We start from the raw sequence: 26507 nt of genomic DNA, 5'->3' as shown, positions 1-26507 counted from the left end.
GAACATAATTCGTTCCGGAAGCGAACTCATATTTAAAAATCAAAGCGGATTTTGCCATAAAAATAACGGAAAGTCAAATTATTCGTTCCACAGCCCCACAAAAATAAATACATAAGAATCGTTAACACAAAATATAAAGTAAAAATAAAAAAATTAACCTGCACTTTACATAAAAAAAAGTAAAAATAAATCACGACAGAAGTGTTTCTGTTTATGCTTGCAGGCGCTGTGTGTGTGCGCGTGTGTGTGTGTGTATGTGTGTGTAAAGCTAAAAGTAAGAGGAGAGGAGGAATCAGCCCCTCCCCTCCCCCTCTTCTCGTCTTACACAGTTGTGTAACAAGAGACGCATGCGTGATACATGATACTCGGTACTCGTAACCCAGACTTGTTTGTCAAATTCTATTAAAAATCTTTGTTTTGCGGGACACTCGCAAACCGCGTTGTATTTATTCATGAAACTTTAAATTTTTTTTATAAAACTGGGAGAAAACTGTAAGATCGAATTGTGATTTACACTTAGGCATTTGGCAAGATTACAAAAGTTTATATAGTTTTAAAAAAAAAATAGTTTTCATCATTGAATAGATCCTTACACTGCTGATATTTTTAAAAAACGTGATATATATACTAGGGATGCACCGAAATTAAAAGCCGAAATTGTCGCCACGCCTCTCCCATCCTCCCGTCTCGTTCGCGCTGTCATTACGCATCAAACACGGAGTATGTCGGCGGTTTGGAAGCACTTCAAAGTTTCAGATGAGGACAGCAAAGTTGCAATATGCAACATTTTTTTAATACAAACAAAAAGAAAATATTTTAAACCTGTTTTTTAATGAAGCCATTTTCGGTTTCGGTATCGGTTTTCGGCCAAGTGCATCCAAAAATTTCGGTTTCGTTTTCGGCCCAGAATTTTCATTTCGGTGCATCCCTACTATATACAATCACAATATTAATTGATTCTGCACCAAGTTATGGGCAAATCACCTCATTGGCTCTTTACATATTTAGTTTAAATTATGAAATATTTCCCACACAAATTTTTAAACAGCTAATTAAATATAATGAATAGTATAGGATCATTGAAAAAGTTCTTAATCATTGCTAGCTGTCTGTTTGATGCGCTCCTGTGAGAGAGACCATATCACATGTTAGTTATGTTAAGACAAGGCTGGAGGTTTACTTTAGACGAGGACTCCTGTAACTGCTCCTCTTCTGCCTCATCATCACTCTGCTGCAACGTCTCCATCTCCTCCTCAGACTCGTCCTCTTGGCTCACTGCTGCTCGGGATCTCCCACCTCTGTGTCACAAACAAACCAGGGAATTAGCGATAATCCACCGCCTCTCCCGACTACAGCAGTGTAGAGATTAAATCTACGTCAACCAGATGTCACATAAATGATGTGCACTAGAAGGTGTTGATGACAAATAGCTAATCATTTTCCCAGATGTATACCCACGACAGCTGGTGGCTAAGGGCAGGCAGGCAAGCCGTCTTCCAAGCTGTCATGCAGTAAATCTGTGTCAATAATGCAGCTCTGATCACAGAACATACTTCTTGATCACTGTTAATCACCAGCAGATTAGAAACGTACACACGCAAAATCCCTTTTACAGACCAGACAATAGTGACGTTCAAATTAGTCATTTTTATCAGTCAGGAAATCTTGAGATCAGTGAGCTTTGGACCGGTACTGGGCCATAGATGATTTGATACCAGGCCAAAAAGATAAATATTTTTTTTATTAGAGACTATTGGAGTCTGCAGAGGGTTTTATTTTAAAAATGATCAGATCATCCCACATTCACTTCCTTCTGTACCTCTTTCCTACACTTGCGTTAAAATTAGGCCAACAGTCGACCCCTGCAAAGTCGTAGTTGAGTTCGCAGCCTCGGTCATTTGTTGATTTTTCCCCAGAACCTGAATAATAATGCCAAACACCCCTGGCAATTTCGCGGAAACTACAAATATCTTCCGCAAATTTTTTTAAAAGGCTTTTTTCATGGCAATATATAATTTTTCATGCGTTTTAACTCCAAACTATTAAGAAGAATATAGTTTATTAATTTTGTAACATACATATTAACGGCAATTCAGTCACATTTTCACGTAAAATATAATATACAATACTGTAGAGAGAACACAAAGCAACCAGAGGGGAAAACGCTGCTTGTGATGGTAAATTATTACCGTATTTACCCTAAAATACTGATGACATGCTTGTATGAATTACAGTACACATAAAAGTAACTTTATGTATAAAAAAAAAAAAAAAAAGAAGAAGAGTGGATTAGACTGAGTTTGAAATGAAATTGAAGTGTTTTGGAAGCATGTTTAGGGTTTAGGCTCAACTCTGCTGACGTTCTGAAATATCATGAGATCGCCACAAAACAAGCACCTGAAAACAACAAACCTGTGTCTCTGTGAAACGCCGTGTATGCAGTAAGGGTAACGAAAGCGAGATGACTGAGCAGACTGGATGGACATGAGGAATACATCCTGGGTGTCACCGTCTCCAAACATAAGAAACAAGCTGATTTTGTGTTACCGTATGTTTTATATGTTTTGTATTATAGCAATTTATTGTGCTTTATTATGAGACTGTGTCTGTTGAAAATTGTTTAAAAAAAAAATATATATATAAATAAATAAAATAAACTGGTTCGTGGTGCAAAAAAGATTGGAGGTCACTGATGATTGGAGAGCAGAGGCAGGACATTTAACTGATTAAGCTTTTTTTTTTTTTTTTTTTTTTACAAGCTCGGAAAACTGATTCTCAAATCCGTCAATAGAAATGTGCGGGGGGGTAGCAAACTGAATTTGTTATAAAATGATGATTTACAATGATAGGTGATCAAACCCATGTGTATCCTTTCCGAGTGACCTTTAATATATCAACAATCAATTTATTTTTACTAGTGAATTTACTGTAATTTCTCTTAAAAGGAATAAATAAATAAATGACCATCTTCTGACATCCAAATACCTACATCTTGTTAATCAAAATGTGTATGAACCCTGCTCCGCCCTAGAATTCACACCTTAGAATTATTTGTAAAAAATAAAAAAATAAAAAAGCACTGAGCAGTAACTTGGAGAAAGTCTGGTAACTTTGTGCAAATTGTTTTTTGAACGTTATTAAAACCCCATGTTTTACTATATGCATTTTTTTTTTCATTTTTCATATATTTGTATTAAATTTCCATTAAGGAAAATATATTGATATTAATATTACAATATTACCAGATGATCTACACATAAAGACCTGAAACTGAACCGAGGTGCTGCTTTACCCTGCTTTTTTAGCTGCCGTTTGTGATTTTGGAGGTCGTCCTCTTCTTTTTTGAGGCGTGGACTCGACAGAATCGCTGTTGACCTCTGACCCCTCCGCTCTGAGGAGAAGTACAGTTCGTTAATAATGCACCTGATTATTTTGGTAACTTTAGTAAACAGTCGTTAGCGTGAACACACACCTCGGTTTGCGTCCTCGTCTTCCTTTGGGCTTCACTTCCTCCATATTTTCGCTGCCTCTGTCTTCGTCCTCGTCTTCCTCCTCCAGCTCTGGCTCTTCGTCGTTGTCCTCGTCTGGCTGCGGCGCGGCCTTCCGGCGTCCTCTCCTCCCCTTGACGGCGACGGTCTCTTCTTTGGCCGAGGCGGATTTGGGAGGTCGTCCCCGGCGTCCCCTTTTGGGCGGGCTGTTCTGTTCATCTTCCGTCTCCATGGTCGTGTCAACCAGGCTGCTGTCCTCCGTCCACTGCTCCTCCGCGTCCTCGGTGCTGGTGTTTGCTTTCTTGCGGCCACGTTTGGCTTTCGATTCCGGGGCCTTGTCTTCCTGGCCAGACGCGGCGCCTCGCTTGCGCCCCCTGGTGGGCTTGTCTCCGTCAGGCGGGCTCTTCAGGGAGATGTCTTCGTTCTCGCTGTGGTCCACGTCACCAGAGTCCAATCTAACAAAAATTTTTTTTTAGAAATCATTTTAGCAAGTAAAATTTTTACTAAAACTTTATATATTATATCACGATTCCTAAAGGTTCATCCACGATACATGAGTATTATGATCTGAAAGTTTGCAAATAATTTTCCAGCAACACAGGTATTGTTTAATTTAAACAAACAAAAAAGGTCATAAAGTTATAACTAATGTCTATAAAGAAATATTAGCTAAATTAGAAGAGAGAAAAGTTTTTTTTTTTAAACAAAAAAAGTAACCATGAAAAAAAAAAGAAAAAAAAAAAAAATCTCTACACTTCAAAACGAGTCAAAAATTATTCGCACTCTGGCTGTAGAATTTATTTTAATTAACTTTTAGACAAGACAAATACATCATTTTAATTTATTTCGACATAAACTCCTTGATTTTCAATACACTTTGTCCCACTGTCACAAGTTTCTGTATTCCCTAATTAAAAACATTTAGGCTGAGGTGTGACCCATGAGTGCACAGTGTCTTTACTTCTTCATCGAAAGTGAATCTTCGCCCTCGTAGTTTGTGCTTTCAGGGAACCGAACAGATAAAAGTCTGTTGGAGTGAGATCAGGACTATAGGAAGGACGCTTTAACACCTGAGTGTCGACAGTCTACAGCGTAGCAGAAGTGTGTGGATGTGCGTCGTCATGTGCTAGATCACAGCGCTTTTGGATGTCACTTCTCTTGCTGTTAAAACTTTTTTCCTGATAATGATCCAATACTGGCCCCTTAAGAATCCCAGAAAACTGTAAGTATTTATATATTTTCCAGCTAATGGTTGACTTGTGAACTTTCCCCCAGTCTGCGATTGATGTTTTCGTTCCAGACTCTGCTGTTTACTCTCAGACTTGTAGTGATGAATCCGTGTCTCATCACCGGTGATGATTTTCCTTAAAAAACTTTCACCCTTCTTAAAGCATTACTCCAACTTTTGTTTGCAGATATCTAAATGGCACCAGGTACACCCTCAAATAAATAAATAAATAAATCCACTGCTCTCCTTTCATGCTTATCACAAATGAGGCATCCATTTTTCGCAGCTACAAATGAACTGGTGTAACACGTTCACACCTGCACAGCAGTGACAGCAGCCTTGAACAGAAAGCGTTAATAAAAAAAAAAAAAAAAAAACGGAGTGTGGAGTATTTTTTATTTATTTATTTGGAAAATCCTGGTCTTATCAAGTACTTAATATCTGGAAAAAATGTTAACGAGTCACATGAGAAACACATTGTTTTTTTGGCAAGAAATCCCATAAAATAATAGATTCTGCCTGTTATTATTTACATTTCTAACATTTATTAAGGAGAAAAACATGCTTGATATTCAGCCGTGTATGAAGCGGTTATAACTTGTGTCCTCTGCGTCTTTTTTAAAAACACAGCCGCTCCCTGATTATCCCCAGACAGTAATGAATCATATTGTGCTGAGGTCAATTAGTTGTCTGAAAAGGTCTCTCTCTCTGTCTCTGCCCCCTGGTGTCTCCCGCTTACCGAGCCGGATGCCGCGATGCTGTAATCACTTCAGGCTTGTGATGCAAATGTTTTTTTACGGCTCTATTCAGCTCACCTTCTTACTCACGGATATACAACTTCTTTCCAGCTTGTGAGTTTGAACTAGATTAGAGCATGTTTTTGCTTTTATTGAAGGTGTGTGTGTGTGTGTGTGTGTGTGTGTCGTCTGCGTGGCGGTAGAGGATGATTCGGAGAAACAATTCGCTAATCCACTGGGCACTGGGACAAGCCCATTAGAGCGGCGGACAAATCATAAATTCATTAGCGACCCAACCTGGCAAGGTGTAATTAAACACGCTGTGTTTAAAGCAGGCGATAATGTGTTTTAACTTAAAGGCATGAGCTAATTATGTGCATTAATATTGTACTGTACAGTACTTGACCCCTGGGAGAGAAGCTGACTTTTTCTCTGTGTGTGTGTGTGTGTGTGTGTGTGTGTGTGCTCTTGACAAGAAAAATATATGAACCTAATGGAGTGTGCTATGTTTTATTAAACAAAAAGTTCTCTGGTAGCTGAACAAAAAAGTTACAGAAATGTCCACTGGGAAAAAACCCCATCTAGATAAATCTCTTAGTCTCTGTGACACCGCGTCTAAAACTGTGTGTTCGTCCATGATGGTTCGAACCCGTCCCTGACTGTCATTTGGATCATTTAATTATTTATTTATTTTTATTCACAGCTGCTGGCAAACTAGCAGAACTTCTGATCTACAGTCACTAACATATTGATAGTCCTTGAAGTTCTAACTGCATTAGAGATTTTCCCCTGACGTGTCAAAGCATCTGGTTAAGCAGTCAGACTGCACTACACGCCAACCCAGGATGTGGACTTGATTTCTTTTAAAGAATCAGGACTGCAATAGGTATGTGGAGACTGTGGAAAAACTCTCATAACAGACCGTCACTTCACATGTAAACACTTCATACACCAGGGCCCCCCGAGTGGTGCAACAGAAAATGTCATACATGTGGTCCTGTTTAGTCAGGAAACGGCGAATACTAACAGTATGACAGAAAGCGTCTGCGCTCACCGAGTGGAAGGGATGGCGTTATTCTCCGTCTCTATGTATGTTAAAGAAGACAGGTAGAGCTTTCCCTAAAATAGGTTACTCCAGAACTGTTGCTTCGCTCGTTCATTAAGTTAAAATTTATTAAAAATTTTTTTGCTTGTCTTTCAAGACTGAGTTACTCACAATCCAAGGTTCCACTGTATTATGTTTTATATGGAATTTTAACTGAATTAACGTTAATGTTTATGTTACAAAATGAGTTATTTACATTGTCTTTATTAGTTTAGCGTTAAAACACATAAAAAATTATATATTGGCCCAAAAAAAAATTGAGGAGGATGTTTGCGGAAATGGCGGCGGGTTCCCACAAACAATAATAAAAATGTAAATAAATTAAAATAATAATAAAAAAAATCATGTAAAATGTAGCTAATCCGGTCCAGCCAAGCAAAAATATCAGATATTATGCTTAAGAAGAAGAAGAAGAAGAAAAGTATGTAGCTTTTGAACACATGCAGAAGGCGACGTTTGGTATCGTGGGTTGACTCAAAAAAATTGCTTAAAATTCCTAAATTGGCTTTGATTCTAAATTTGCCTTTCAGTGATGCAAACAGGTCTTGAACGGCTCCGGGTCGTACTCGTTTGAACTTAGCTGCCGGTTGTTTCAGTTCCTTGGTTCATATGCCGATGCAAATTATCTGCAAAACTTCTATTTTTAAGGCTAAAACTGTATCCAGAGTGGTTTACTTCTTATTATACATTATACGTCTGCGCAGGTGAGGGTAAAGGGCCTTGCTCGAGGGCCCAACATTGGCATCTTGGTGATGCTGGGGAAAATCAATATTTTCGAAACCACTCAGCTTTCCCTGACTCCTATTTCTCATCATTATTTCCACCGACTGTTCGAACATCTCGTAGATACCAGTTGCAGCAGATAATTTATTATCTACTGACAAACTCTTTTTCCACTCCTCTACTAACCAACCTGAACGAGTAGAAATGGCTCAATACCTCCTAATTCAATTCCCCCCTAATGTTTAAACCTTGATTATCAGCTTACATCAAAACATATGCAATATTTGTTCATAAAAGCTGGACAATAAGCTAGCTGAAACATTACATTTGCGTTTCTCTTTAAAATCGTTACGTCATGATTAAATACGCAATCCTTTTCAGACTGTATGGTGGATCACGACAAAACATTCCCACACAACAGCGCCGGCAGTGTCTTAGGTCTACTACCTTCCTTTACTGCGTCCCGGCGAGCTCGGGTTGGAGTTGCTGCTGGCGTTGCTGATGGTCTCCATGCGTGAGAGTTTGGTCTGCAGTTTGCCCGTAGCTGATAGCGGTTTGTTCACGGCTCCGAGAACGTTCGCTGATTTAGGCTGGAAAAGACAGGAGGGGAGGAGGACAAAGCAGGAATTATTAAAAAGAAAAAACAAAACAAAACAAAAAAAAAAAAAAACACCTGCATGGACTTTTTTAAAATTATTTCACTGTGACATTCGGAGCTTCAAAAGAAACTCCCTTTTTTTCCGGGACAACAGTTCAGTTCTGTTGGTGAAAACGACATCACTGATAAAAAAAAGACGGAGACGGAAACAGTCAGACTTGTTCAAGCTGCCAGAAACAACAGAGTAAAATCAAACTGAGGAAAATGTATGTGGTGCTCGCTGTGGCAAAACCCTTACATATAATTCTATAATGACGGTCTATAGGATCGGTTGCTAAAGCGCTTGACAGCTTCACAATGATCCTGAGAAACTGATTGGTTGCCTGAGTAAAATGAGCACCCTCTCCCTCTCTCTCACATGTAAGCTATACATATAATTAAACTGTAAAGTTGGCGTGTATGTAGGTTAAAAATATTTGCAAAAAAAAAAAAAAAAATTGCAACGCAAGATGAGTAACAGAAAACATGGAGATGGTTTTTGTAATTTTTGTCCCTCTGTTTGTTTGTGCACGCATCACTTAAAAAACTAGAGCTCGAGGTAACAAATAATTTGAATGAAAAAAAAAAATAAAATTTCGACCTTGAAAAAAATTAGTTCAACGCAAAATCCAACAGGTGGTGCTGTATGTTTTTAAATATGTGCGAGTGTGCGATTGAAATATACTTAATAAAAGCAATTTCACACATTCATTCCACACACTTCACAGTAACGCGTCAAAATTTTTGTTTGTTCCAAAATTCAACAGATGGCGCTGTACATTTTTTTAATGTACACGCTTATGAGTGTGCAATTAAATTTCACGCGAACCAAGTCTTGGACTTGTAAAATTAATTACAATTGACATTGCTCTTTTCATGGACTGTTTTGGCCCAAGATCGCTTTTTTATATTATGTCGCTTTTTGCCCAAATAAAAAAAGACCTCACCTCGTGTCCGCGCTTTATGGTGCCGCCTGTGCAACATGGGTCGAACACGTTACAATTAACATAATATTAGTGTTTAAAAGTTTGCTGTCGGTGTGAACTGTATATTGATCTGGCTTTTTTTTTTTTTTTTAAGTGTTGTTAAAAGCAATAGAAAAAATATATTTTAAAAAAGTGACATTGCACATTTTATTAATTATTGTGACCTGTCATTGTTTTTAATCAAATTTCTTTGTGTCAGAAATGTCTGTGCATCGCTGTGAAAAAAAAAAAAACATCAAAGTAAAAAACTAAATCTGGTTAGCTTTAAAAATTAATGAATAAATAAATAAATAAAAATACAGTAAGGGACAGTATAACAGATGGATATGTACCTTCCCAGGGGTAAAAAATGACTTCATCTCAGGAGGAAGATAATTTTTTGTGTTGCTGAAATTCTGCGAGGAAGAAAAGAACAAAAAGTTTTAATGATTATGTAAAACAGCAATTAAAAGGAAAACATCTTGTACCAAAGCTAACAACACTGCAGTATTATTTTAATCAGTTTAGTTACTGATTTAACATTGTACAAAACCCACTTCGGTACTTAAAAAAAAAAAAAGAAATTCGTTCATGCTTATTCATGGAATGCAAGTGATAACGGGAAGTAATTTGTTCCGAGCCTTTCTGCGATGTTATAAATGGTTGCTCAGTCAGCATTCTCTCTTTTATTTCAAGATCCTTCGAAAAATGCTAAATAAACACTTTGTTCCTAATTATGAACAAATTTATCATCACCATCACCCGACCAATCAAAATCAAACACGGGGAGTGCTTTTGTGTAACCAGTGGAGCTGATGTTCCCCCACCTTGTCGGGTTGAGTAAAGTAGCGCGCAGGCAGCACGGGGTCTTTGGGTGACTCCAGGCTGTACGTGGTGCTCTTGGAGATGACTATGTTCATGGCTACGTCGCATACCGTGTAGAGTTTCTAAAAGGAAAGGAGTTTTTAGGAACTTTATGAAAAGTAAAGCATCACAGCAAGGACACACTATTCTCCATTAAAACCAAATCAGGTCTGGTCATGATACAATGAAAGAAAAAAGAAAAAAAAAGAAACTTTGATGTGGTCACACCTCATTTATCTTGGGATCATCTGGACACTGGCCGTCTTTCGTCTGTTTGATGTTCTCTACCATTTTCCTTATGAACGCGTGACTGTTGTTCTCGTTTTTTGCCATCAGGATTTCCAAAATAAACCACAAAGCCCTGAGGGAGAGAACAAGGGGGAGAAAAAAAAAGTAATTTTTCCAGCAATAACACCAGAGCACTCGCAAAATCAATCAATCTTTTTTTTTTCTTTCATTTTGAAGCACACAGAAAAATCTGTAACCCCACCCCCCCCTTCTCAGAATGGACGTGACTCACTCCTTAATGTCTTTGAGCTGCTCTATGTCTTGTACTTTGACATAATCCGGGTCGTGAGCCAGCAGATGGATGGCATACGGCACCACATATTCTGGCAGCAGGGAGATCAGCTTTTCTGCAGAAGACAGACATTAAGTATTATTAATATTATTATTATTTTAGGCATGATAATTAAAATTGGTCTGCTTTATTAGGAATCGATATTTCACATCCTCGCAGTAAGACCGGTACTCCGAGCGGACTGTACACGTTACGACGACTTAATTAATCCGAATTAATTTAGCGTGACAAAGTGAAGAGTCAAAACATCTTCCAGGCCTTTAAACGCTACGGACAAGATTAGTGAAGGTTGTTACTCTATTTATTACCACAAACAACACAACTATTAAAGATACATTTCATTTAAAATCAGCTCTGGAATTAGGTTAATATTGCTCGCTTAATACTGATGAAAGGACTCCTAGCGCTTTTGAACATAAACTTTTTTTTTTCCCAACAAACACTTCAGGATGTGTCGGTAACATCTACATTATATAAAATTTTCACAACAGTAGCTATGTTTACACACAAAACGAAAAATCTCTGAAGCGTTTGATCTTCCAGAAAGTATTTTATTATTGGGACGCGAGCTCGTCCCATCACCTGACAATCCGACGAGCCTTAAATTCGAATGCTTCATTCAATTCTATTTAATTTGAGAGCGCCGATTGGCCGAGCTCTCTCAGAGGGAAGAGATGGGAGACACTTCAACACTCTCACATCACTCATGAGCATCTGCGAGCTCACACAAGCGGGAAGGAGTGGATAAGCAGTTAGAAAAGAAGTGATTGGGTGGCGTCATGTCAGGTGTCTCAGAGGAAACACGATAGCATTCGTCCTCTCTGGGTGGGGGAGTGTCTTAATGACGCGTAGGAATCAGATATAAGGAGAAAATCGGGAAAATTCGGAAAGGAATTATTTAAAAAATGATTTTATTGAAAAAATTTATAAAAAAAAAAAAAGAAAGAGAGAACTGCTCATGAAGTTTATCGATCAGGAAAAACAAAAGCAAGGAATGAACGAAGAATTGTCAAGTCACCCAATGTTTTCCCGACATGGGGCAAACATGCACAAAAAGAATATATTTATTCCAACGTGACAGAAACAATCGTATCAAGTGTTCACATATCGCTAATATTTACCCACAGAACTTTAATAGGGTTTTCACAGGTGTGTTTGGCCAAGATTGAGATAACATAAAAGATAACGTATAAAAACGCCCTTATATCATAAAAAAAAGACCTTGAAAAAAAAAAATCATTAATCCATTCCAAAATTCGACAGATGGCGCCGAACATTTTTTAAAATTAGGGTGCAATTAAATTTTGAATGCTCCCTCATATAATCCCTCGCCTTGCTTAATAAGCTAATTTAGTGCTTCTGCGTTACTAACAATTGAAAAAAATCATCCGTCTCTTTATTTTAAAGCTGTATTTTGTTGAAAAATCTTGTTATACAAATAAAATCAAACTGAATACGAGAGTAAAGCGTTTGATTTTGTCAGGAGCCTGAAGAAACTTTTTAAGATGTACAGATAAATCCTATTTTCTCAGAGTTGGCTCCCAAGCCGACGCCCACAGGCAACAAGACAGAAATCATCTTTCTGATTTGACCCTGGACGTAACCGAGACGTCTCTCTGTGCTGATTAGTCGGATTCAGAGAGTCTGGAATTAATCAGAATCTGTTTTTTTTTTTTTTTTTTTTAAATTAATTTAATTTGAGCTGTCTGATTAAAGTGGAAGCAGAACACCGTTTATTTATTTTTGTCGCATGTGGCTCATGGATGCTGGTTCGGTTATGAAACATCAGGGTTATTAACATGCAGTACAGTTATAATGTTATAGTAATCAAATGAGTTAGAGATGAGCTATAATCTAGAACTCCGTGGTGTTTGTGTGCGCGGCGGCCTCACCGCTGACTGCAGCGTGCTGCTTGATGTACTCCCTGCGCAGGTTGATGTTCTTCACCAGGCACTGGCGAGCGTGAGCCCTGCGCTCCTTCACCGGGTCTTTGGCGCACAGAGCGAAAACCGCCAGGTACTCCAGCGGCAGCCGCAGCCGACACAGGCCCTTGTGCAGCTTCTGAGCAAAAGTCTGACGCACCTGGTAACACTCGTCCTGAGGACAGAGACGGCGCAGTGACCGATCATGCATGAGTGAGTGAGGAAATGAATGAATGAGAAGATGAATGAGCATGACTGGAATTGAAGAAGTGAACCAACCAGGAACCTGAAGCGAGCTAAAAACACCACCGCATGGCCTCATAACATCACCATAGCACTTTAAGTATCTCATTTTTCAAAACAGACCAAGCTTGGCTAAAATATTAAAGGCTGACTTAACAACCTAACTGCGGCGTCTTACATTGATGACAAGAGCACAAAGCTGGTACTGCTCCAGGGTGATGATCTCATGGTAGCACGGCTCCTGAGCCAGACGCAGGACCGCGCAGCCCGCCGCTAGGCGCAGACGTGACATGTCCGGCTTCCTACACAAACGCGAGAAGAAGAAAAAATCATGAAATATACAGTAACAGTAATTCTGCCATTATTTTTTTTCTTCCATAGTATTCACAAGATGTGACATCTGATAAACACACAAACAGAAATGTTTTTTTTTTGTCGACCCCCGAAACAGTCTCGGCAGTTATGTTGAAAAACTAAACAAAAAAAAACATGAATTTTGGATGTGGTCAAAATACTTTGCCTATTTTTATAGTTTAAACCCTGAACATGCTCCAAAACATTTTAATTTAATTTTAAAATCAGCTTAATACATCATGATTTATTAAACATAAATAAAACTGTAAGAATGTAAAGGTAAACCCGTATACTGTACTGTACTGCTGTGTCTCCCGCAGTGCTAGAATGTAAAATACCGATGTTACAGAAGTATGTGTACTGTAATTCATGCAGGCGTGTTTTCTTCTGTACAGTAAAACCTCAGATTGCGAGTAACGTGGCTTGCAAGATATTTAATTATTTTTAACTTGGAAAACGAACAAGTCTTGGTTTACGAGCACCGAGTATCATGTATGCGCTTGTTGTTTTGACGCCGAGCGTCACGTGATCACAACTGAGTCAAAGGTTGTTGTTTTTTCTTGCACTGCGGAATTGTGGGTAATCGTCTTCCCTGCTGGGCCTTAGTGAGTGTCTCTTACTGGTATACTCAACATCCGTGCACACGTGTACTGTTTAACACTGTGACCACGTGTGTGTGTAAAAAAAATGATTTTGTGTCTGTATGCATGTGTGTACAGCGCGCATGTAAAGCAAAAGCAAGTCTCATTAGAGAGGTTGAAGATCCATTTTCTCTCTGTTCAAGGCTTAGCATGCTTTTTGCCTGCTGTGTGTGTGTGTGTGTTTTTGCGCGCATGAGACACCGTGCCCCCCCCACACACAGACCCCTCCTACTTTCACCTTTATAGACACACACTCTTTCTCTCTGCTCTACACAGAAACACTGCTCTGTCGTGATTCTTTTCAAAGGTAGAGTGCAGGTTTATTTGTTTTAGTTTTACTTTACAGTAATTCTGTTAGTGTGCGCTCAATCGAGTGTCATTAGAGAAATTTCTTGTTTATTTTTCCAATAAACCAAAATTTTATTTATGAGTGTTTTGGAATACGAGCCTGCTTCCGGAATGAATTATGCTTAATTTAATTTTAAGGTTCCAATTAGTCTTGTAGTAATAATTCACTATCACGAGTCACGTTGTTTTTCTCCATGGTCGCTTTGTGTTCTCTTAAAATGTATACAGTATTATATTTTATATGGAAATTTGGCTGAATTTACATTAATATTTATATTTCCGTGAACAATTATTAGTCAGGTCCTGTGGAAAAATCTGCAAACTCTAAACGCGGTGGTCGACTGTATAGCTACGCTACTATTTACGGACACAGTTTATTTTTATTTATAATTTTTTTTTTCATTTCCTGTTTTTGTTGCTCACCCCATCTTGCCCTGTTCGGTGAGATCTCCGTCGCTGTTCAGTATGGCCGTCAGCATCCTCAGCGTCGAGTTCCCCGACTTGCTCTGGTTATTCTTCACCCCGAGCAGCCAGCGCACCATCAGCTTTATGCCCTGAATCTGATAAGATCGAAACAGAACAGACGAGTCGAATAAAACTAGAAATATTTATTTTGAGCTACGAAGAGAAAACAGCGATTCATCAACGTCAAGAAAACAATATGTTCTGGCGCCGGTACAACTGGGGTGTGAGATAATAACTATGTCTGAGGTAATCACTGCATCTGGAGCTCACGCTGTGACAGGACGGGGGGAGGGGAAACGCTAAAAAAAAAAAAAAACAGCAAAACTCATCAGCTGTGGGTGCTGTGTGACTTTCTTGGGCTTTGCATAAATTGTACAGAACTACCAACTTTCGCTTTTAGCATGTGATCAGGTGAAACTGTTTCCTACCTTTGCCAGGGTTTCAGGGGAAACTTCATCATCTGGAACCCAGAGCTTGGTGGTTTTTTTGCCAGGAATCTTTTAAGACAGAGAGATGGAAACTCATCATCATAACAACAACAATAATAATAATAATAATGATAAAAATCATCTGAAATTCAAAAGAAGGATGTGTGTGTGCCAACATGCAGAGCGAGGAGATTAATAAGGGTATTTCCAAGCCTCCAGCGATTTAACTTTATGAGAATTTAATGCTTTACGACAGCAGAGCCGCAGAAATGATCATAATCTAAGTGTTATATATAAATGCTAATGTCGAGCCAGTTGAAGAACACCAAGGGTTGAAAGAATGTGAAAAATGGTGCCAACTGATTCGATTAAATTTTTGAGCATTGCGATTTTCAATTCAATGCGACAGCACTAGTGTTTACTGTCTGATCCGTCTCAAACAGAGAGATTTTCTACAGGCATTACTAGTACTACTACTACTATCTAGTATAAGTATCTAATCAACACTGGAATTCTGTGCAACTTGAGCTGCTTTTTTATCTTCATTTATTAATTTTAAACGTCAACACCTGCCGAAAGAAATTGCTGCATCACTTCAAGTGATTTAATTCGAGAAGCACATTGAAAACAACAGAGAACATGGAGGAGGTTTGTATTTTCTGCAAACTGTTAAGCGATTTGTCAATTTTAGAGCATGTAACATTTAAAAGTTTTAGATAAAAGATAGTAATAATAATAATAATAATAATAATAAAGTGTGACTCGATTCGAAATATGAAATTGACCTTTGATTCAAATAATTGAATTGATTAACAAAACATCAAATAACTTGCACAGCTCTGGTTTGATGCGAGTTTGAGAGATATGACAAAAACATTGTTATGATGATAATTACAATATTATTTTAGAAACTTATTTAGTTTTTTTCTTTAACATGTATATGTTGCCAAGACGTTTTTGCACAGTACTCAAAGCAAAACATCCGTTAGATTTTACTGAGCGTGCTGGAGAATGCGAGTTTTACTGGTAACGTTGTTACACTTGCTCCTTTCCGTGTTAATGCAATTCCCAGGAGGCTACATTAGGGTTGTTTTTTGTTTTGTTTCTTTCATCTGAAAGCTTGGTCTGTCAAGTAATATGTTGCTTTCTTTACAGGCATCTTCAATAATGTTATTTATTTATTATTTTTTGAAGTAGGTTTGGAAATAGTGCAGGGTTTTATCCTGTACAGTACATAATAAAGCAGACAAACATTTATAACATTTTTAAGACAACATGGTGCGTAAGACTACTGCACAGTACTGTATTTTCCATAATGGTTGCTTTTTGCTTTATTTGTCTTTAAATGCTACAAGCATCAAATAGAGCTTAGAAATGTCATTTAGATTATTCATCACTCTGCATCAAATGGGTCTGCATTAAATTGATAAGTCAGAATCTCGCTTTTGAACATCCTGACAGTCTGATACTCCTTTACACAGGCACTTACAGGTTGACAGGAGATTTGTATTTAATTAGAAAAAAAAACCACCTACCCTGTCGTTCATTAGCAGATCCTTCACGATGAAGTTGGCCACTAGTGATTTAAGAGGCCCAGCGAACTGCTCAGGTGCCAGCATGGCCAGGTGACCCAGTGTGGTGAGAGGAGTTATCAGCTGCTCCATGTTCTCTGTGTCCAGACTCTTATGTAGAGGCTAGAACCGAGGAGAGGATTAGTTGGCATCATGTTTCCACCATGCGGCGACTATCTGTCTTATTGTAAAAACTACAATAATGTCAGACCTGCCTAAACCTAGTCTCATCAAATCAAAAAGAAATGTTTACAATAAGCTGTCAGCATGTACACCAATGCAAATCAAGTAGATTTGTATGCTTAACATTGTATAGTCGTGTCAAACTCACATTGTCGGACTTAAGAACAAATCAGACTTATGAACGTGCTCCCGGAACTAAACTTGTTTGCAAGTCACAAGATTACCTATAATGGCAATCCTGTTTATTTGAACTGCATTTTCTAATCTGAGAAAAATGAGATTTTGGCAGTTTCAGAAGCTACACACACACACCATGTTGGTACCACATTGTACATACAATGTAGTGTACTAAATATTATGTACTAATAGGATAGAGGTTTGTACAAGTAAGCAGGATTGAAAACCTGGTGAGATCTTATGGCTGAAACTCAAAAGCATGCATACACAAGTCTTAGAACACTGCAAGCGCAAATTAGTCTTCAATTACTCAAAGCTGCTCGACCCAGCACTTGCGATCATGTTCAAGTTTAGAGACTTTAAAGCTATTTGCCAGGATACAACTTATATGTTAAACTCTAATATTTGAAGTTAATTTGTATTGTTTACATGCTGCGCTTGTAGAAATGGGCTACACTTAATTAATAGTGTTTAACTCAGTTGTGAAAATGTAACCCCTTAAAATTTCAAGTTACAGTGATTTTTTTCATGGTCTTAAAATTGTAACAGAATCGGAAAAGAAAATAAAGCTACAAGTCTCTTTCTGCTTGACCCAGATGCCCATGCCTAAAGCCACAAAACATTTTTTATCTTCTCCAAGATCTGATTAAAAGTCAAACTCTCTGACTCTGAGAAAGTCTTTACAGATACAGATGTGTTGAGGTTTTACACAAGGAGGAAGGCGACAATTAATAAAAATCTGCTCCTTTTAAACAACACACCTCAAAAATCTGTGCGAAGTGGGTGTCCCTGTTGGAGAACATGGCGTGAATGCAGCGGATGGCGTATTTGGCCTGGCGAGGAGGTCCCTTCTTGGCTTTGTGTTGTAGTACGGGTAAAAGAATCCTAGAGAGAGAAAGAAAAAAGGGGAAAACACATTTACACAATAGAACTGTTTGTAATTAAAAACAGCTAATTAAAAAACACATCCATGTAGTCCCAGGCTTATGAAGGATTTCCGTTCCAGGAGCATGTTCGTAAGTCGGATTTGTTCTTAAGTCAGACAAAAGTAAGTCTTGTACGCCTTTTGCACGAATATAAAATGTAAAGCATATCAATCAACTTGACTAAATTTCTGTCACCTTTCCTCCCACACTGCCATCATGTGGCCAAAAACGTTACATTGTCGTCTCAGCACCTTTAAATCGCGAGGGGAATTCCAGGGGCAATTTTGTCTCAGAGCTGTTTTCCACTGTATTGGACTTTGAACTCTGTTATGTTGAGGATTTTTCGAAATTAGGATTATTCACCATCAGGACAGCTTTACAGGACAGCCATTTTCTATCATCGTGCTCCCGGACTGATTCATTGAAACCAGTGAGGCTGACTCATTTCTCCTGCATCCCCACACAATATACTGGTCCTCAGATATTTTTATAAATTTACCAGATACAGGGTATCTGGTGCACTGCAGTGTCTATTTTCTGTACAATACACGCTTTGTTTGCATCTACAAATGTTCGTAGAACCATGGTCTGCTCATATCTTCAGAAATTCGTAACTCGTATGTTCGTATGTCTGGGACTACCTACATTGGAACAGCATGAGCTGAGAAAAATATATTTTTAGAAAGGAACTCTTCTAGCTCTACTAATGTATTACTTACTATCTAATCTAATTTAAAAATAAGCAGCACGCTTACGATTTGATGTGTGGGAAGCTCTCCTCCAGCTTTCCGCCTGTGTTTTTAAAGATCTGCAGGGCTGCCTCGGCCACCTTCTCGTCGTCCATCTTTAGACAGCCGAGCAAAGACTCGAACGTCTCGGCCGAGTGGAAGGACACGGGGTGAGTGAAAGACAAAACCTAGGGAGGCAACACGTTAGACTTTTTTTAGGAGTCAGAAGAAATGCAACATGCTTTTTACGGAGCCTTCAGATCCTGAAGCTTGTGTCCAAAAATGTGTAAAATGTCTAACTGTCCCAAACAAATCAATCATAAAAAACAATAAGCACACAATTATAATCTGATAAAACACATCCACAGCCTTGACATCGTGCAGAATTGAATCCGTGGTTACCTTAAGCAGCTCCAGCCCGGCCCTAATGGCCTGTTCAGTGGGAACACCTTCATCATCGTCATCTGCTGTTCCTTCTATTGACTTATTCACCTGTTTAATAAGTGCACTGAGGAGAGAGAGAGAGAGAGAGAGAGAGAGTGTCAGACTCGGGAAGATGAAGATGCCGAGATTAGATGAGTGATAATGCGATTGACGTCAGCGCACTTTACCTGATGGACTCTGTGTCGATATGGACGGGAGCGATCCTCTCCAGTAAAAACTTTACCATCTCTAGAAAAGGGTTGCTCGGCTGTTTGGGGCTGCCCAGTTTTTTTGTGATCTCTTTCTGCAAAAACAAACAAAAAACGAATAAAAAAAAAAAAAAACATAAAAAAGTCCTGGGTTATAACATACTTAATGCGTTCAGATTAACACTCTTCAGCACAGTGGCCATGAATCAAAATTTTAGCCTATGCTACAGACATGACAGCTTGGGAAAATGTGTATAAAGTCTTAATTAAAAGTTCTTAAAAAAAAAAAAATCAATTAATCAAGGAGACACGACTTCATAATCTTAGACCTTTAACAAAGAAAGTAAGAAAAACACGTCACTTCAGCAAGTGACGTCAAATTAACAGGGCTGCTCACGGCATCAGAAACAAACCAGCACTTTCGCTTTTAAAATCAGTTATATATAATTATCTATATGTTATATATGTATCTGCTACTTCTGTTTTGTATTTCCTTCATAATGGTTCTAATCTGAGGTGCTGTTTGTTAATTAGTGAGGCTGGTAACTCTAAATGAACTGCTCCTCTGCAGCAGAGGTACGTTTTGGTCTTGCTTTCCTGGGAAGGTCTTCGTGAAAGATAGTTTCATCATGGAGCTTGATGGGTTTTTGCAAACACACTTAACACAATACTGTTCTTGCACAAACTGTTCCAGAACAGCTGACCTTCATGTCTTATAATTTCAACTGACTGTTTTGTTGTCGTTACATAATTACCTAATTCCATATGCGTCATTTCATAGCATTTGAAATGTGAAATCCCAAGTATTGTTGTAGAATGTAGGAAATAAATCACTAAACAAAAACAAACTTTTGAGCAGTAGTGTATATGCCTGGCTCGTTTAGATCAGTGAGAACACAATCATTCCATGCTCGAGTCTGTCAGAAGAAGTGTTCTCAAGAACGGTACGGCGTACTCGAGCGCGAATTCAATCAATGAGAAGTCGTGTCCGAGCATGGAAGCAGACGGCTGTTTAGACGTGACCTCTCGGGACCATCGCTCACGTCCGAAATATCTGTGTGCTCATAGCACGCGCCAATCTCATCCTCTGACCTACACAGCCACTGCCAATAACCAAACTTAGGAAGGCATATTAGGTATAACGCAAAAGTTTACAGCCTTGTTCTCTTCTTCTGGTGTTTAATATCCGGCTCACAAACCAAGCAGTTGCGTACTGCCCCCTGCTGTATCAAGGGGGAGTTATACTACTCGAGAATGCAGCACAAAAAACAAGAGTGTGGAGGGTGGGGCAATCATTAATGTGAAAACGGCTTTAACCCCTTCATCTGCTCCTGGGACGCTGTATCCCGATTGACCCTGCGCTCAGACCCGAGCTTCCTTACTAAATGTTAAATTAAACAGTAATGTTAATAGTGAGCATTATGAAGCAGGAGAAATAAAAGTGATGGAAAGCATGCGATAAAATAAAAGAGAGAAGGACCAGCTAAAAAATATATCAGCAATAATTACCATTTTAATAGTTTCCTAATTAGTTTAAATTTATAATTCCTACTTCTAATGTTTCATATTAAATTCACTATTTTAAGCATGACCCTCAGCATGACTCATCACCTCCATAACATGGAAATGTCACATCCATAACGTAGATTTATGGTTTATCCTAAACTATTTATAAAAAACAAAACAACAACAAAAAAAACATTTTCACATTTTGTTTTTATTGCAGCTGTCTTTAAAACTCAGAGTTTGTTTTAAACTTATATTTAACGCCACATCCATAACCGTGATAAAATTCCGCATTCATTTAGAATATACAAGTTTATACATGTTTTGATGATTCATTTGTATTTATTTGAAGAGCTTGTATTAAACATTATGGAAATTAATTCATGTGTACTAAGCTTGTTCTGAGGCTTTTTATTCACTGAGAAGAGTATAAATGTCTCGCCGACTGCTTAGCCAGGCTTATAGTTTTGTGCCGAGCTACAGAAAAACCCAAAAAATCAATCATCATAAAGGGCCACCATTTACACAAAAATAAACACACACACACAAAAAATAACAACAGTAAACAACTACACAAGACTTTCATTAGAAATCTTAGAAATGTCACTTTGGAAGGTCAACCATTCTTGTGGCTCAATCTATTTAATTTATCTAGGAATAAAAGAAGAAGTCAATCTCAGCAAGGTAGGAACGTTAAACACAGACTTACCACGCAGACTTCAGCCTGTTTGCAGGAACAGGTCGGGCTGACCAGCTGCTCTAGCTGCTTCCTGATCTTCTCATCCTCCTCCAGGACCTGCGCCAGCTTCTTCACAAAGTCCTGCGCCTTCCCCGGGTCGGGCAAGTTCCCTATTTAACAAAAAAAAAAAAAGGCAAACAACAGAAACAGATGTGAATTAATGCCTTTCCTATTCAATTAAAAAAAAAAAAAAACAAGAAAAAAACAGGATAGACGAGAACCGTAACGTGAGTCTTACTTGTGATGACCATGACCTTTGAGAAGATCGCTTTGTTGTAAGAGTCCGACTGGGGGAAAAAAAAGTGTATGTGTAAATTATGTTTTGGCAGAAATCATGACACGGTCGTGCTTAATTTACTGGCACAGAGAACGGAAAGAAAGAGAGAGCGAGAGGGAGAGCGAGAGAGTAAGAGAGAAAGTGAGGGAAAGAGAGAGAGTAAGAGAGAGAAAGTGAGTGTGAGAGAGAGAGAGAGAGAGGGAAAGAGAGAGAGTAAGGGGGAGAGAGAGAGAGAGAGAGAGAGAGGGAAAGAGAGAGAGTAAGGGAAAGAGAGAGAGAGAGAGAGAGAGAGAGAGTGTACCTTTGGCTGCTTAACCAGATCCAGTAAATCTTTGACGTTGTGTCGCAGCATGTTCTGGCATTTCCACATTTCGTTCAGGGCTCTGAGAAAAACACCATGATTAACACAGATTCATTAACATACACACTATCCTATACACACTATCTTCTCTATTAGTTTGGAAACTAATAGAGAGAAAAAAAAAACATAAAAGTGTCAATCGTACTATGAGCAAAAAACGCACACACTCACACACACTCACACACACACGGAATGGAACACCAGTGATGAAGGGATGCTGTTATGGGATAATAAATCAACAATAGTATTAGTGTGATGTAGTCCAGTACTAAAGGAACTGTTACACTTTAAAGCTGATACGCAAGAACTATTTTCATTCATTAAAGTCTGTAGACAAACCGTTTATAATTACATGTACCGTCAGAGAGGATCCATCCACCATTTTGCTCTCATTATCACTTATATTGTAAAAGTTATTCACTCCTTTCATTATTAGCCTTATTATTCTTATTTACAAGTTAAAAAAGAAAGAAACATTTAAAAAAGGAGCAAAAGACGAGAAAGAAATGAAAAACAAAGTAAGTAAAGAAAGGAAATAAAGAAAGGAATGACGGGAAAAAAATGTAAATACTTTTAAAACAGAACTAAATAAAAAAAACAAAAAGAAAGAAAAAAATATATAAAACAATTTAAAAATAGAAAAGAAAAAAAGAAATTGAGCAATAAAAAAGTAAAAAAAAGAAAAGAAAGGAAGCGAAATAAAAAAATAAATTAAGCAAAGAAATAAAAAATAGAAGTAAAATGTAAAGATAGAAGATAAATAATTAAAAAAGAAAATAAATTAATTAATAAAAAAAGAAAACAAATGTATGAAAAAGAAAGGAAATACATAAACTAAATTAAAAATGAAATAGTAAAATAAAAGGGAAAAAGAAATTTAATAAACAAAAAGGAAATGACAGAAAATAAAGTAAAAAAATAAAAAGTAAGGAAAAAAAATATATATGAAAAAGAGGAGAAGGAAACAAAACACATTTAAAAATAACTATATTAAAATAAAGAAGTTATTACCTGTTAGTATTAAAAACAACAACAACTTTAAACGAGTGCATTAACATAAACCAAAGATGTGCGCGTAGCTGAAACTTCACTCAGAGCTGCTGTGAATGGAAATGAAACCAACAGCTTCTGGCCAATCAGAGGACTCGGACCACATGCTGTGGAACTGAACAAACACAAACCCACCCAGACTGTAGTGTGGTAATGAAGTAACGCTGGACTTACTTGACTGCGTTAGTATCGAGAGTAGCGTACAGGTAATACAGACACTTCATGCGTTCGGTGGTCTCCAGGTTGTGAGGCACCATGTACTGAGCAAAGATTCTCTCCACAAGCAACCTGGCAAGGAGACGAGACGATCAGACAGATAACAAGTGTGCAGCACTCGGAAAGATATAATACAATAATGAAGAAAATTAATTTAAAAAGAACAAAATTAAGAAAGAAAAAAAACTAGGAAAGAAGCCAACAAAGATAAATGAATGGAATGAAGAAAGGAATTAAAGAGAAGAAGAAAAAAAAGAAAACAAAACTGGACTGCAAAGGTTTTCGCTTCGGTGCTATTTCATGCATATTTATAAATGTATAAATGTTTTACATAAGCTTAACAAAGGCTAAAAATGGTATATGTGGAACAAAAAGGTCCAAGGTCTTCAGTGAAAAAAAAAAGTAATAAAATAATAATTTATACAAAAGGTTCAGAGAACTATTGTTGCTTTAATTCTCCCTATACAACTTTTTTTTTATTTCTACATCATAAAACAATACTGATGTCATCCAAAATGTACAATAATCTCCTCTGAACGGTTGATATTGAGATGTATATCTGCTACTTCTGCTCTGTAAAGCTTCATAACGGCTCTAATCCGAGGTGCTGTTTGAGGTTAATTGGTGATTTCTGAGGCTGGTGACTCTAAATAAACGTCTCCTCTGCAGCAGAGCTCAGTTTTGGTCTCGCTTTCCTGTGATGGTCTTTATGAGAGACAGTTGTGTGTTATTTAATATTTATATAAATGATTAATTAGTGTGCGCTGTTTATTGATTGTTTTGCGACACTGTTTAAGGTAACTGGTTCAGAAGTCCAGCGTCTTTGGTATCTCTCACTTCAACAAAAATTTCATCTAATGATCTAAAAAAAAAAAAAACCAAAAAAACAATAATAATAAAATCCCCTTTACCCCATTATTCTTGAGGAAACAAGTTGTTTTTGTCCTTCTTCCTATTATTATTACTAATGTCATGTATTACTTAGAGAAGGTCATGGTGACCAAGTTGTGAAAAAGGGATTTCATGAACTAACAAATGTACAACTGTGAGTTGACTTTATGCAACCTGGTGATATTATTTGCTTTTAGTTTATCTACCAGACATCAATAAATTGGAATACCAAATGGGTGCAAACACAATGGGTTACGAAATAATCGCCATGTGAATAATTAATCAAATCGTGCAGCTCTGATTGAAGGATATAATAAAATATCAAGGAGGTAAACTGACACAAATCCATGGATTAAGTCTAATCAAAATAATGGTTCAGTCCTGATTTAGGAAGTGGTGCTGTTTAAAACAGAGGATCTGGGTACAAGGTCACCTCTTTTTTGCAACATTTATTTCGCAAAAAAAAAAAGAAAAAAATAAATAAAAGTTTACACACTTCTTCTCTTGAAAGACTAATAACCGAGGCTCACGGCGAGTTCTTATTGTGACTAATCAAACAACAGGGCCAACACCTCTAATCCTCCTTCATCCTTCTTGAAAAGAAACTTGTTGTGGAAAAGTAAAATGTAGGGAGCATTTGACCTTGCCGTGACCCTGACCTGTCTAGATCAAATGCAAATCCTAACCAATCTGCTGGTTACAGTGATAAAGTGATACATGAAATATTCAAATACACGGTTTGAGTTATCATGCAATCTTGTAAGAATCTCGAACGCTCGGACAGCCCGCACAGCTGCGTACAAATAAATAAATATTTTTCAGAAAATATATTACACAAGTGAAAAGTCATGTAAAATGAAATAAAAAAATATATAAACAAAAACAATAAGTATTTAATAGAAGGAAGTAAAACTCCTTAAAACAAAATAAGTTTAATTACATGAAGTGAACAAAACCTTTTCAAATAAAAATGTTAGAATTTCTCTGCATTGCAAATTTGGACTGAACGGAAAGCATTCATAATGCCCGAAGGTTTCAGCACTTGCTTACATCTTCCCTATCAGACACAATGTAAACGCTGAGATATTACCTATAATAAAAAAGCACAATAAATCACGTACCTTTTTCAAACTTCCACTGATGCAAACTAGTTTTGAACAGCTCGCGCAACGTTCGTGCAACTTAGCTGGCGTTTTCAATTCGGTTCGTTTTTATGCTGATGCAGATTTTAAAAATCGCTAAAATTTTAAGTTTTAGGGTGAAAGTCTTTAAGGGAGAACAGCCGTATCCCGAGGTTCCACAGTGTTAAATTTCAGGTTGTTAAAATTAGGTTAGAAAAACTTACAAGTCCTTTAAGACACTTTTATGCTTCCATAGTATTTAAGGAGACTTTTATAAACTATTTAAAAGATTTGAATTTAAGACACAAACAAACTATTGGTTATAAATCGATTGTATTTTACTTAATTTTATTATTATTACTGTTATACATGTACATATGTAATGTATTAATGGAAATATTAAAATATATTCTCTGCAGATTACCGTTAGAGAAAAACACACAGGGCGCTGTTCTTGTGCTTATGTTCATTATTAGGCCCATTAACTGCTAATTAAGCATGTACAAAAGAAAAAATTGTTGTATAGAATGAAAATAAAAATATTATTGAAAATAATGGGTTGAAAAATATTGTTGAAAACTAAATTTTTGGTGTAATATTAAACTTGGTTTGATGATTACATAAAAAAAAGAAAAAATATCAGAAGTATAGTGTGGTGAAAAAGTATTTGCCCCTCTCTATATTAAAAAACATGCATGTTCTCTGTTGAAAATAATTTGATCAGCGGTCTCAATCCATACATTACACAACAGCAAGGTTGTTTTCCTATTCACAAAAATAAAAATAAAAAAGTCGTTGTGGATTTCTCTTTCATACACCAGGTGAAATACAGATACTCAGATTCCCTCTTTTCCTTGGATAAACGCTGACGGGGTGCACTTACTTTCTAAATGAATTGCATGACGGGCATCTCGGCAGATTTATTGTGATCATATCGCATCCTGGCTACAATCTACAGACATTGATGTGCAACACAAACACGGAGATGTGATAGAAGACTGTGAAGTGTCTGTAAATATAAACAGGAAATGAGTGTCGGAGCCAGAAGCTGTCAGATTCATCTCTCTCTCTATCTCTCTCTCTCTCTCTCTGCATGATGCAGTTACCGATTATATCAGTGCCTTTTCCCTGCAGCTTCTCCATCTCTCCAGGGGCGGGGTAGTGTGTATTCATAGCGCTCTATATCATGATTTTTATTATTCCCTCACACACAGAAGGGGAGAGAGAGAGAGAGCAGGAACTGAGACAAAAACAGATCCTGGATGAGAAGCATCTCTATGAGCGCGAGCATGTGTTTAAAAACAAAAAAGAACATCTGGTGCTTAAGGTGGTGTTTTTATCTCAGCATAAATACAGATGCTTTTTTTTTATTCTAAAATAGAAGGGGCAAATAGGAAAAAG

The 26507-nt window shown here is 37.5% G+C and overlaps 1 protein-coding gene across 1 annotated transcript in view; it reads right to left on the bottom strand.

The window, feature by feature from the left end:
- pds5b (PDS5 cohesin associated factor B) overlaps window positions 1-26507 on the bottom strand; it is a 54308-nt gene that overhangs the window by 1811 nt on the left and 25990 nt on the right. The window contains exons 13-33 of the mRNA XM_053507247.1: window positions 23053-23166; window positions 21769-21850; window positions 21429-21477; window positions 21161-21300; window positions 18925-19040; window positions 18716-18821; window positions 18341-18501; window positions 17421-17544; window positions 16264-16422; window positions 14729-14797; window positions 14259-14395; window positions 12671-12794; window positions 12220-12424; window positions 10268-10382; window positions 9976-10108; window positions 9711-9830; window positions 9237-9299; window positions 7729-7871; window positions 3473-3943; window positions 3293-3391; window positions 1181-1298 (exon numbers count right to left, since the gene is read on the bottom strand). Coding sequence (XP_053363222.1) covers window positions 1181-1298; window positions 3293-3391; window positions 3473-3943; window positions 7729-7871; window positions 9237-9299; window positions 9711-9830; window positions 9976-10108; window positions 10268-10382; window positions 12220-12424; window positions 12671-12794; window positions 14259-14395; window positions 14729-14797; window positions 16264-16422; window positions 17421-17544; window positions 18341-18501; window positions 18716-18821; window positions 18925-19040; window positions 21161-21300; window positions 21429-21477; window positions 21769-21850; window positions 23053-23166 — 2848 coding nt within the window. The remainder of the gene's footprint in view (window positions 1-1180; window positions 1299-3292; window positions 3392-3472; window positions 3944-7728; window positions 7872-9236; window positions 9300-9710; window positions 9831-9975; window positions 10109-10267; window positions 10383-12219; window positions 12425-12670; window positions 12795-14258; window positions 14396-14728; window positions 14798-16263; window positions 16423-17420; window positions 17545-18340; window positions 18502-18715; window positions 18822-18924; window positions 19041-21160; window positions 21301-21428; window positions 21478-21768; window positions 21851-23052; window positions 23167-26507) is intronic.

Source organism: Clarias gariepinus, chromosome 11 (genome assembly GCF_024256425.1).
Source record: "Clarias gariepinus isolate MV-2021 ecotype Netherlands chromosome 11, CGAR_prim_01v2, whole genome shotgun sequence".
In the NCBI taxonomy this organism is placed as follows: Eukaryota; Metazoa; Chordata; class Actinopteri; order Siluriformes; family Clariidae; genus Clarias; species Clarias gariepinus.
Note: the sequence above shows the minus strand (reverse complement) of the source record. Positions and strands in the feature narration are given on the sequence as shown.